The 12,519-nt window shown below is 42.3% G+C and overlaps 1 protein-coding gene across 2 annotated transcripts in view; it reads left to right on the top strand.

The window, feature by feature from the left end:
* The window catches only part of grhl1 (grainyhead-like transcription factor 1), a 113,282-nt gene that overhangs the window by 23,971 nt on the left and 76,792 nt on the right, over window positions 1-12,519 (top strand). For both annotated transcript variants that reach the window (XM_059645617.1, XM_048531974.2), the window contains exons 2-4: window positions 3,035-3,221; window positions 5,352-5,419; window positions 9,426-9,548. In XM_059645617.1, coding sequence (XP_059501600.1) covers window positions 3,035-3,221; window positions 5,352-5,419; window positions 9,426-9,548 — 378 coding nt within the window. The remainder of the gene's footprint in view (window positions 1-3,034; window positions 3,222-5,351; window positions 5,420-9,425; window positions 9,549-12,519) is intronic.

Here is a 12,519-nt window from a genome sequence, read left to right on the forward strand (position 1 = left end):
TGTTGGGCTTGTCCTAGCATGGCATTCCAACTGGAACTCCATCAACAAACACATTGATTTGGAGGCAATCTACCATCCCCTGAGAAAAAGAACAGGAAATGACATCACCAATGCAGGAAATGACATCACAAACCCAAGGAAACCTAACCAGATAAATAGAAAGCGGGACATAACACCAGTGTTTTGTTGGAGGCTCACTGATGTTGTTACCTAGAGTGCTGGTGAAATGTCTGCCCGCAACTTGCTGGTCTCCCAGCTGAAAGAACTGACCCCGACTGAATGTTGCAGTCTGGCACACTAAAGCTTGGGGCAGCTGCTGCTAAGGCGTGGTGGGGAAAGACCACTGTATGAAGCCCCTTGTCCAGAATAGAAAAAAAGGCCCTATCTGGTACCTGGGCCCAGCTGGCGCCTTCCCCAACTGGTCAGGTGGCCAACTGGGACTGTGCAGGGTGACAACTGCTGGGGTATTTTCTTTGCTTTGTTTTTTTTCTTCTTTGTTTTTTTCCCTTTAGTTGATGTATGTACCCCCTGGGTAACCTGGAGTGGCTTGCATGACTGGGTAGGTGTGTAAATGTTTTATTTTTGTACATCTTATGAATAAAGTAGATTTTGTCAAATAAAAAAGTCATGAAATGTCTGCAAACTAACCTTCCAGCTGAGCGAGCAAACTCACATCCATGATGCTGAGTATCCTGCAGAGAGTAACACACCTCCTGATTCCCCGAAGATTTTACATGGACGTGGACTGACCATGTACCAAATGACCCAAAAGACTGTATTTGAGTCTAAGGATGTGAGGGTAACAGATGTAGATGATCTGATTACAATCTGTGAAAGCAGTTTAGTTCTGGAGAGTTGACGTGTGACTCCTGCTGTAGTTAACAGTTTTGTTTCTGATTTTGCAGCACTTTGAAGTCGTCTCTTAGCTTTGAAAAATTCCTGAAAAATGAAGAAAGACCTTCTATTTTGTCCTGCTCCTGACCTGCAGGATGTCATCGAGTACTTCTGATGGGTTGTAATATAGGGATTTGTGGTGATTAATTTGCCCCTGCTTGTCTTTGAATAATGTCGAGGGATCTTTTGCATCTGTGAGATTTAGTGCATTTTTTAAAAAAAAGTTAACACCCTTGACAGTGAAATGCCAACTTAAACAATGCATTCACTTGCAGTGTTCTTGGCTCAATGATCTACAACTGCCTCAATGACCTTCCCTTCAGTAAAAGGTCAGAAATGTGAATGTTTCCTTGTGGTTGAAGTGCAAATGCTCAGATACCGAAGCAGTATGTGCTCACAAGACTTGGACAAACATTAAAGGCTGGATTAATATGTGGCAAAGAATATTTGTGTCATATGAATGCTAGGCAATGATCCTCTCCAATAAAAGAATATCTAACCAGCTTCCCTTTCTTCAGTTGTCTACTCTGAACATTCTGGGGATTACTATTGACCATAACCTGAAATGGACCGGCCGCACGTTGCGCATGTAAGAACCGATTAGGGACTTGAAACTCTGCAGTTAAGTAATTCACCTTGCAACCAATCGAGGCTTTTTTAGCATCTATGAGCCACGAGTCAGGAATGTAGTGGAGTACTGTTCTTTTGCCCAAATGGGTGAGGCTGCAACGTGCTTCACACTGACCAAGACAAAGCAGTCTGCCTGATTGACACCTCATGCCTTCAACTCCGTCCATCACTGATGGAAATCGATCAAAGTGTATACCAAATACAAGGTGTGCTGATGCAACTCGCTAAGGCTTTTTGACAGTACCTTCCAAATTCATAAGTCCTTCTGCTGCTGAGAAATAGGACAAAGATTTCAGGTGCATAGGAACACCACCACCACCTGCAGGGGAGATCTCCCCTCCCCCCACCGCATCCCAAAACCAGCCCAGTTCGTCCCCCTCCCCCCACTGCATCCCAAAACCAGCCCAGCCTGTCTCTGCCTCCCTAACCTGTTCTTCCTCTCACCCATCCCCTCCTCCCACCTCAAGCTGCACCTCCATTTCCTACCTACTAACCTCATCCCACCTCCTTGACCTGTCTGTCTTCCCTGGACTGACCTATCCCCTCCCTTCTTCCCCACCTACACTCTCCTCTCCACCTATCTTCTTTTCTCTCCATCTTCTGTCCGCCTCTCCCTATTTATTCCAGAACCCTCTCCCTGTCCCCCTCTCTGATGAAGGGTCCAGGCCCGAAACGTCAGCTTTTGTGCTCCTGAGATGCTGCTTGGCCTGCTGTGTTCATCCAGCTCCACACTTTGTTATCTTGAATTCTCCAGCATCTGTAGTTCCTATTATCTCAGTGGCAAGGATAGTTTGGTTTCATGTCTAAAAGCAGATAGACCAAAAAGACACGAATGGGAACGGTCAACCTGCAAGAGTAATCTGTAAGTGTCAAAGCTGAGAATCTTTTTGAATAGTTTCAGTCAACAGATGCTTCAGGAACAAATAGGATGCACCCGCTTCACATACATACACTGAATTGACTGATTTAAAATGAATGTGTAACAAAGAGGTAGTGATACTGAGGTGTGTCATTGTTTGCATTTACTATTCAAAGTGTAGATGAAGTCACGTATCTGGCACATCAGGGTTTCCCCGACTGAGACTAAGGAAAGGTCAAAAACCCACTAAGAAATCCTTTTTGTGTAAAGATATCCAAGTTGTACGCTACATGAAAACATTATACTCAAGACATCTGGTGTACTTGTCCTATCTTCTGAGTGTTTCAAAGTGATCCTGTGCCCCTGAGGACAGAATTAGAGAATTACAATAAAATGTGAAGAATATTATAAGCTACTGTTGTCAAACCAGTTTAGCAACCACAAACTACTATTTGTAACAACTCCAAGACTACGGATATTGCAATTTTTTTTAAAGAGCTTCGCTAATTTGTTTATCTGGTTACCAATGAACACATTTCTCTGTTTCTAAGCTTTCACAGCCCAAGTATAGAAATTTAATTTGAAAGAATGTCCCTGGTTCTCAAAGGGGTTACACGGTCTTTCATTAGTCTCCTGCCCGTCTCTTTGCAGCAAGAGAGCAGTTTTGGTGCTACAGAATGAGCAACTTTATCCTCAGAGGCGCTCATATACCAGTGAAGATGAGGCATGGAAATCCTTCCTGGAAAATCCTCTGACTGCCGCCACCAAGGCCATGATGAGCATCAATGGAGATGATGATAGTGCTGCTGCGTTGGGTTTACTGTATGATTATTACAAGGTATGTCATCCTAGCAGATGAAAGACACAATTCAGAGAATCTCCCACGTATCATGTCTGAATCTTAAAAAATGCTGAAATTACCTAGTGCTGGAGTAACTGTTCTGTTTGATTCAGTCCTGTTAGTAACCATTTAAACCAACACAGTCCAGCACAGCCAACCCCCTCAAATGAATATGCTGCCCTTGTTAACATGTGTAAATTCATTTTTACCAATTAGATTGATTTAACATATTGAAGAAACTAGTTTGAACTTTATTTTAATTCTTAAGCTTAGCAGGCATGTTCCAGGAAGTAAACTGCCACCTTGGACCAACTAATTAGCTTGTGTACTGTGTCAAAAATCTAGTGCTGCTAGAATTTCAGATGTTGACATCAACTCAGTGTAGAAGACTTAATTAGAAATGGAAACATTGCAGTGTTTGAGACCTGCCTTTACGGTGACTGAGAGTGATAACAGGAGGTACGGTCACATGAAGTAAGAGATGTTTATCTTCTAGACCTCATTTCCAGGTGTGAGGTTAGACTCCCTGCTGCCAATGACCACCTTTTTAGCAGGCTGGGAGTGGGAGTCCAGACCTCAGCTGAGAGTAGATGCCTTTGTCTGGTGAATAGCTGAAGCTATGCAGAACTACCAGGTTTAAGTGCAGTCTTCTAATGGGCTGAGAAAGCCGAGGTGTTCAGCAAGTATCAGCCAGCGTTCTGACTCTGGGTCACACTGACCACCCATAGTGGGAGAGTGGACAGGGCCAGGCATGGCTGTGATGTCTCAAACATTTTTAACTGTTTATCATCCAGGTCCACGCATGGACAATGGCTAGTTTGGGAAATGACTGCTCACATTTTAAGAGGAGCCAAACTGTCAAAGGGGGACAGAGGAAAAAAAAGTTGAAAAGGAAATGTAAATACTCTTCTCCTTGAAGAGTCTTTTTGTTTGTTCATGGGAAGTAGGCAGCATTGGCTGAACAATTTATTTCCCATTCTAATTGCCCAAAGGGTAGTTCATTATCTGGGTTTTCATGTCGGCCACCAGGTCAGGAAGGCAGATTTGATTTGCCTAAAGGGTGTTAGTGAACCAGATGGATTTTTAATGGCAATTAAAAGTGAGTACATACTTGTCATCAGGCTAGATTTATCTCCAGATTTTTATTGAATTTTACCTTTTGCCATGGCGGGATTCAAACCCATGCCCTCGGAACATTCGCCTGGCATTCTTGATTGCTAATCCACTTACATTACCACTACACAGCTGTTACTCTCCTAAAGCTAAGAAATTGAAACATTATCCACTAAACATTACACATGTTCACACAGAATATCAAATAAAGCAGCTGTCTCCTTTTTGAATCCAATTTTGTCTGTAGTAAGATCAACTTATTTGTGAAGCTGATGTGGAATATAAATGTTAACAGAGATGACAAGCTGTAGAGTTGGATGAACACAGCAGGCCAAGCCACATCAGAGGAACAAGAAAGCTGATGTTTCAGGTCGAGAGCCTTTTTCAGAAAATTTTCTGAAGATTTTCTGAAGAAGGGTTTTGACCCAAAACATCAGCTTTCCTTCTCCTCTGCTGCTTGTCCTGCAGTGTCCATCCAGCTCTACACCTTGCTATCTCAGATTCTCCAGCATCTGCAGTTCCTCCTATCCCTAAATGTTAACAACAGTACACAGGATTGGTTAGACTCTAATGCAATTAATGCTTGAAGAAAAGAATGTTGCTCACCTTGTGAGTTTCTCTTTCTGCAATATTAACCATATCTCAGAACTGGTTCTGAAATAATGCTGCAGATATGATTGAGTGAATATAAATACAACTGTGTGACTTTCTTACTGCATTTTCATAGAAATCACAGGATGAAAGTGAAATTGATTTTAGCCAGAGATGAACATTGAAAGCGAATTGTTGTTCAACCTAAGTTTTAAGAACGGCAGATAACACAGGTTGATAATTGAAACCTTTGTGCAAACCGGCCGAAACTATGCTGACTTGAGTTACTGGCTACCTCAGTCTGTTACTATGCATTTGCTGGATAGATAACAGCTACTTGCAGAAACCACGTGTTTTGATTGCTGCCAACAAAACACTGTTCATTACAACTTGCTACAGAACATCTAAATTCTTCCCTGATAGGTTCCCAGAGAGAAGAGGACGATGCCACCAGAGAAAAGCTCCAATACTGACTCCGAGCACAATAAAAGGTAAGAGTATTATAGCTGTTGATAGGTTCTTAGAATCATTGAAGCGCATTCATCCCGTATTGTCTGTTGGCTCCTTGGGAGAGTTGTCCAAATAATTCTACTTCCCGGCTTTCCCCAAAGCCTAAAAACTTTTACTTTTTCAGACACACAACCAATACTGTTTTGAATGTTATTATTGAGCCTGGATCCACCACTTTTGCAGGTAATACAGTCCTAATCATTATGATTTGCTACTTTTCCCAAAACAGAAAATCTTGATCTTCAAGGATCAGTGTTGAGTCCACTGCATTTCAACATTTATATCAATGATTTTGATGTGAACATAGGATGTCTGATTAGTAAGTTTGTAGATGACACCAAAGTTGCAGGTGGAGTGGACAGTGAAGAAGGTTACCTCAGAGTATGATGGAATCAGATGGGCCAATGGGCTGAGGAGTGGCAGCAGGAGTTTAGATAAATGTGAGGTGCTGCATTTTGGAAAGGCAAATCAGGGCAGGACTTATGCACTTAATAGTAATATCCTGGGGAGTGTTGCTGAGCAAGGAGTCCTTGGCGTGCAGGTTCATATTTCCTTGAAAGTGGAGTTGCAGGTAGATAGGGTAATGAAAAACGCATTTGGTACGCTTGCCTTTATTGGTCAGTGCATTGAGTATATTAGTTGGGAGGTCATGTAGAGGCTGTACAGGGCATTGGTGAGGCCACTTTTCGAATACTGCATACAATTCTAGTCTCCATGCAGTCGGAAGGATGTTGTGAAACTTGAAAGTGTTCAGAAAACATTTACAAAGATATTGCCAGGATTTGAGGGTAATTGCGATAGGGAGAGGCTGGAGCTATTTTCTCTGGAGCGTCAGAGGTTGAGGGTGATCTCATAGAGATTTATAAAATCATGAGTGGAATGGATAGGGTAAATAGACAAGGACTTTCCCCTGGGGTGAGGGAGTCCCAAACTAGAGGATACAGGTTTAAGGTGAGAGGGGAATGATTTAAAACAGACCTAAGGGACATTGTATCAGAGATAGTAGGAACTGCAGCTGCTGGAGGATCCGAGATAACAAGGTGTAGAGCTGGATGAACACAGCAGACCAAGCAACATCTTAGGAGCAGGAAAAGAGGAGGAGCAGGATGCCTGATCTGAAGTAGTTATCCACCTCCCTCCAGACAAACCTCAGGGGATCTCTGTCCCCCTGCAACTCTCTTGTAATCTCTTCTGCCTTGAAGCTGCTCGACCATGTCCTGAAGCAAACCAGGTACCACAGCCACATCACCTTCCTTAGTACCTGCCTAAGGAACCACCCAAAAGTTGCGGGAACAGCAACTCATATTCCGCTTGGGAACCCTGCAGCCCAATGGTATCAATGTGGATTTCACAAGCTTCAAAATCTCCCCCTCCCGCACTGCATCCCAAGACCAGCCCAGCTCGTCCCCGCCTCCCTAACCAGTTCTTCCTCCCACCTATCCACTCCTCCCACCTCAAGCCTCACCCCCATTTCCTATCTACTAACCACATCCTGCCCCCTTGACCTGTCTGTCCTCCCTGGACTGACCTATCTCCTCCCTACCTCCCCACTTATACTCACCTTTACTGGCTTCATCCCCCCCCTCTTTTAACTTGTCTGCCTCCTCTCCACCTATCTTCTCCTTTACCCATCTTCGATCTGCCTCCCCCTCTCTCCCTATTTATTTCAGAGTCCTCTTCCCCTCCTCCAATTCTGAAGAAGAGTCCAGACCCAAAACATCAGCCTTCCTGCTCCTAAGATGCTGCTTGGCCTGCTGTGTTCATCCACCTCTACACCTTGTTATCTAAGGGACAATGTTTTCATGAAGAGGGCGGTGTATTGAACGAGCTGCCAGAAGGGGTAGTGGAGCCTGGTACAATTGCAACATTTAAAAGGCATCTGGATGAGTGTATGAATAGGAAGGGTTTAGAGGGATGTGGGCCAAAAGCTGGGAAATGGGACCGAATTAATTTAGAATATTTGGTTGGCAAATATAAGTTAGACAAAGGATCTGTTCCCAAACTGTACATTTCAATGACTATGACTGTATGACTCTCTCTGACTCATTTGTAAAGTAGCTTAAACTTATGTCCTCCGGTTACTGACCTTTCCTGCTCAGTAGAAACCTTTTTCCTCTATTTGCTCTTTCAAAACCATCCATAATTTAAAATCAGGGACAATTTCAAGTACAGTGGCTCAGATCCAGTTGTTCAAAAACCAGACCTCTGAAACTTGCATCAATTTTAACTGAGCCAAATTTAAAAAGAAACCTCACCTGGACAGTTTGTTTCTGTACCATACTGGTGTGGTTTATCTCCAGAGTAGTTATTGGCTTTGCTGTTTAATGGATCACTGTTACCTGATGCTCCAAACAAATCCTAATCACTCTTGATACAAATTGCCCCTGGCTTGAACCATCTGATCTGCAATCTGGCAATACCTGAAACTGAGCATAGCCTTGGTCTCAAAGTTGCTAAATTTGAAGTACAGTGTTTGTAGCTCTTATAGTTTATGCTCAGTCAATAATTGTTGCTTACCTATTTAACCATTGGGTCATTCAGAACTGAATTTTAATATTCTCAATACTTTCCACTGGCAATCAGGAATGAGACTCGGAATCTCATTTTCCCCTTCCCTTTCCAGAGAGCCAAACTTCTTGCATGAGCTACCTGCAACAGAACTGATCTCCCAGATGGGTCAGCCCATAATACTTGGAGCACAGGAACACCAGCCCTTTGTATAGATAGGCGTAAGCTATCATCCCACAGAGTTAATCGGCAAGCATGGATGCCAAGTTGAAACCTGGTCTGACAAGCTTCCAGCCATTCCTGTTGGAACAGCCCTGGATTCTTGGACCCACTTTTTTGTTTGTAAGCATGTAAGGGGTTTGTGGAAGCAAGTCATTGCTACTCCAAATGTTTCACACAAGGTGCAAAGCATTTTTTGTTTATTCCAAGAAAGAAACCCAATCATTGACACAAAATCTGAACTTGGTGAAAGCTTCAATTAATTAGCTTAGGCAAATAACATTTAAGTGACTGCTCAGTTAAGTAGATAGTGGTTTTGTAATGGATGCTTTAAACCCCGGTGTTTCTCCGTCTGAGTGATGCAAAGGGATGTCCTACAGAAAATTGTGGTTGATTATTACGGCTTTATTGTTGAATTTTGTGCTAAGTCAGTATAGTTAAAAGTGGACTGCTGGTTCCATAATTCAGCGTGTCAACATCCCAGAAATTCAACTTTTTATTTTATGCAGAATGTCTCATTCAGACAGTATTGATGTGGCTGCTTGTCACATGTTTCTTTTAATTTTACATTAACTTCCAATGTCACAGTGCAGTGGCAACTGATCTGACGTCTTTTTTGTCAACTCCACTGGAATAATTAGTGAACTTCCCAATGTGAATCATTTGGATTTAAGCCATGGGGTGTTACTGAAATTTAGTAAGTGTGGAATTGCCCCAGTCTTGTTTATTGGCGTTCAGAATATCCATCAATTAAAAAGAGAGGTGTAAATATCTGTGCTTGTCTGAGAGCAGTTTCTGTGTAACACAGTGGGTGCTTTGCACCTGGGTGGTGGAAATATTGCCAGCTGGTTACAGCAGCTGCTCATGGAGTAGAGGTTCTGAGGCTTGGTTGTGCTGAATCAGAGGTGCAAGGTTTCTGAAGAGTTTTGTCTTCTCAAACGCTTTAGCTGTTGACTCCTACAAATGTTTGAGTGGACTGGGAGGAACACACATACAGGTACGTGACCTATAATCTATGGAACCAACAGACATCGTGGGCTCAGTCACACTTTGTTGTTCTTGAAGAATTGTTGACACACATAGTGACCACGCTATTCTTTGGACACATCTGACCAGCAACCCAGGTAAATTGAGCTGCAAAGTAATGAACCCAGGTTCCAAATAATTACCCATACTGACTGGGGTCTTATGAACATGTTTTATTCCTTTTTATATGAAAGTTTTAAAAATTTCTTTCCATTTTGTTTTGTTCATTGGAAGATTGCTAACCCCCATGCATCTCCCACGCACTAGAAGGGGAGTGCGGTCCGGGATGCTGCCTTCGACACAGCCAGCTTCAATGCTGCTCTATGATCGTCCAGAAGGAGCCACAATTCAAACAGGGTAAGCCAGCAGTCTTGGGTTTTCCAGCTATTTCCTTCTTCTGATTATATGATAGCTATTGTTACAGAGTGAGAGAGTCATACAGCATGGAAACAGAACCTTTGGTCCAACCATTCTATGCTGACCATGTCTCCAAACTTAACTAAACCTACCTGCCTGCGCTTGACCCATATCCTTACAAATCTTTCCTATTCAATAATTTATCTAAATGTCTTTTTAATGGCAGTCCTACCAAGAATCCTACTCACTAATGAACAAAACGCACTAGACAGGTTTGAGTGCCATCAGCCCTAAGATTTGAACTGTAAACTTACTGGTAAAGGGGCAAGTTTTCTTTTCTATTCTTTACTATTCATCTACAGGATGAGGGTATTGCTGGTTAGGCCAGCATGTATTGCCCCTCCCTAATTGCCCAGAGGGCAGTTAAGAGTCAGCCATGTTGCTGTGGGTCTGAAGTCACATGCAGGCCAGACCAGGTTAGGATGGCAGATCCTCTCCCTAAAGGACATTTGTGAACCAGTTGGGTTTTTCCCAACAATCAACAATGGATTCATGGTCATCATTAGTCACATAATTCAGATTTTTTAAAAAATTGAACTCAGATTCCACCTTCTGCCGCGTCATTATTCCAACCTGGGTCCCCAAAACCTTATTTCAGTGTTAATCCCACTGGGCCATCTCTTCCACCCCCCCCCCCCCCCGCCCCCGCCTCGACAAAGTGCACTGCTTCTTCTTTTAGTGAAATATGCTTTATTTGACAAAGTTCAAATTTCATTTACTTGAAGTAGTCAATTTCTAATATTACCAGTATATGATTTTCAAAGAAATGCTAAATGAAATTGAGATATTTTGTCTAAGCTTATGCTACAGAATGAAAGTTATACTTGACAAAGTTTGCATTGCAGAGTGTACTAATCCTTTCTGTCCAGAGTATTTCTTGTTCTGGCATAGTGGTGTGGTCACATTCTTGGGCTTGGTAACTTGTCAGGGTAGTTTTAATGCTGCTTGGTATGATGGAAAATGATGCAATTAGGAGATCCAGAGTCAACTTTCTAATGTTACTTTGAGCAACTCCTTTTTTTATCTGCTGTTATAGCCGATTTAGGGGTCAGAAAATAAAAGTGCAACTGTTTAATCAAAACAAACAACTAATCATAAAAGGCTAGATTTCTTGCCCTGAATGTTTCAATTTTTCTGAACTTGCTACAAGGATGATGAATTGGAAGAAACGTCTGTGTCTGTGTGTGTGATATTGCATTCTTCCATACTTCAGATCTATATGTCCTGCTGTAGTGTGAAATAGTCACAATAGACAATAAGATCTAGCTAAACAGAGATTAGAACTGAGAATGGGGAAATGTAAACAGAGCTGAAATGGATTCTCAGTGCAGGTTAAATTGGTTGATTGGGCAACCAAAATTTGGTGAAGATAGTAGAAATCAGCGAGGCTTCCTGCTCCTAAAAACTATCCACAATTGAGTTGGAATGAGCATGTGGAAGAACATCAGTAAGAATTGTACTGAGAACGTCAATAGGACTAGCAAACTTGAAGTTGATAAGAATTGGGGAGGGGTGGAAAAAACACTGGTTGTACTTAACACCTAGCACAAATTAAGATGATGTGGTTGTCAGAGGTCAGTCACCTCAGTTCCATGTCATCACTGCAGGAGTTTCTCCAAGCATAGTGTCCTAGGTCCATCTATCAGCTGCTTCATCAATGACCTTCCTTCCATCGTAAGGTCAGAGTGGGATGTTTGCTGATGATTGGACAATGGCCAGCACCATTCATTCAGATGCTGAAGCAGTGCATGTCCATTTGCAGCAAAATCTGGACCAAATTCATGCTTGGGTGAATAAATGGTAAATAATGTTTGCATCACAAGTACCAGACAATTAGTGTGTCCAACAAGAGAGAACCTAACCATCAGCCCTTGATATTCAATTGCATCATCATTGCTAAATCCCCCAATATCAATGGCAGTGGGTTATAGTTGACTAGAAATTGCACTGGACAAATCAAATAAACATTGTGGCTACAAGAGTATGTCAGAGGCTAGGAGTTATGTAGTGGGTAAGTCACCTCTTGACTCTCCAAAATTTGTCCCTCATCTGCAAAGCAAAAATCAGTGTGATGGGCTATTCCCCATTTGTCTGGATTAGTAGAGCTTCAACACTCAAGAACCTTGATATCATCCAGAATAAAGCAGCCTGCTTAACCGTACCCCATCCACTACCTTCAATGTTCACTCGACACACAGTGGTAGTAGTGTGTACCATCTACAAAGTGATCTGTAACAACTCACCACGACTCCACTGAAAGCATGTTACATATCTACGACCTTTATCATCTGGAATATCACCACTTGCAAGTTCCTCTCCAAGCCACACACCAACCTGACTTGAAGTTATATTACCATTCCTTCACTGTGACAAGTGTCAAAATCCTGGAACTCCCTTCCTAACAGCGCTGTTGACAACACTACACCACATGGACTGCAGTCATTCAAGAGAGCATCTGACTACCATCCTCTCCAATGCAGTTAGAAATGGGAAATGAATGCTGGTCTATCCAGCGATTCCCTCATCTCACAAATGAGTTTTAAAAACAGTTGTTAGACTGTGTTGATCTGCATGGTTGAGCAGTCTTCTGAAGTACTTGTGAGGCTCACCCACATTTGATACCTCAAAATGAACCAGTAAAAAATGATTGAGGTGCACAATTTTGGATTTAGCAAACATTATTCACTCACTTGAGCAACAAACATCTAGAGTAATTTTGATGGGAATTTACGCAATTTTTTATTAGAATAATATTATGATATGTCAAGTACTAGCTCATAAAAGACAGTGCCAAAAAATATTTTCTTCAATAAGAAGATATAATGTAAAACTTCCAGCTCGCCACCTTCCAGTGTTTAAAGGTAGGTGTGTGGAAAGTAGGGGAGTGCTGGGAGCTAGAGTTTGAAGGTGT

The sequence above is a fragment of the Stegostoma tigrinum genome, chromosome 4 (assembly GCF_030684315.1).
Source record: "Stegostoma tigrinum isolate sSteTig4 chromosome 4, sSteTig4.hap1, whole genome shotgun sequence".
NCBI classification, from domain to species: domain Eukaryota; kingdom Metazoa; phylum Chordata; class Chondrichthyes; order Orectolobiformes; family Stegostomatidae; genus Stegostoma; species Stegostoma tigrinum.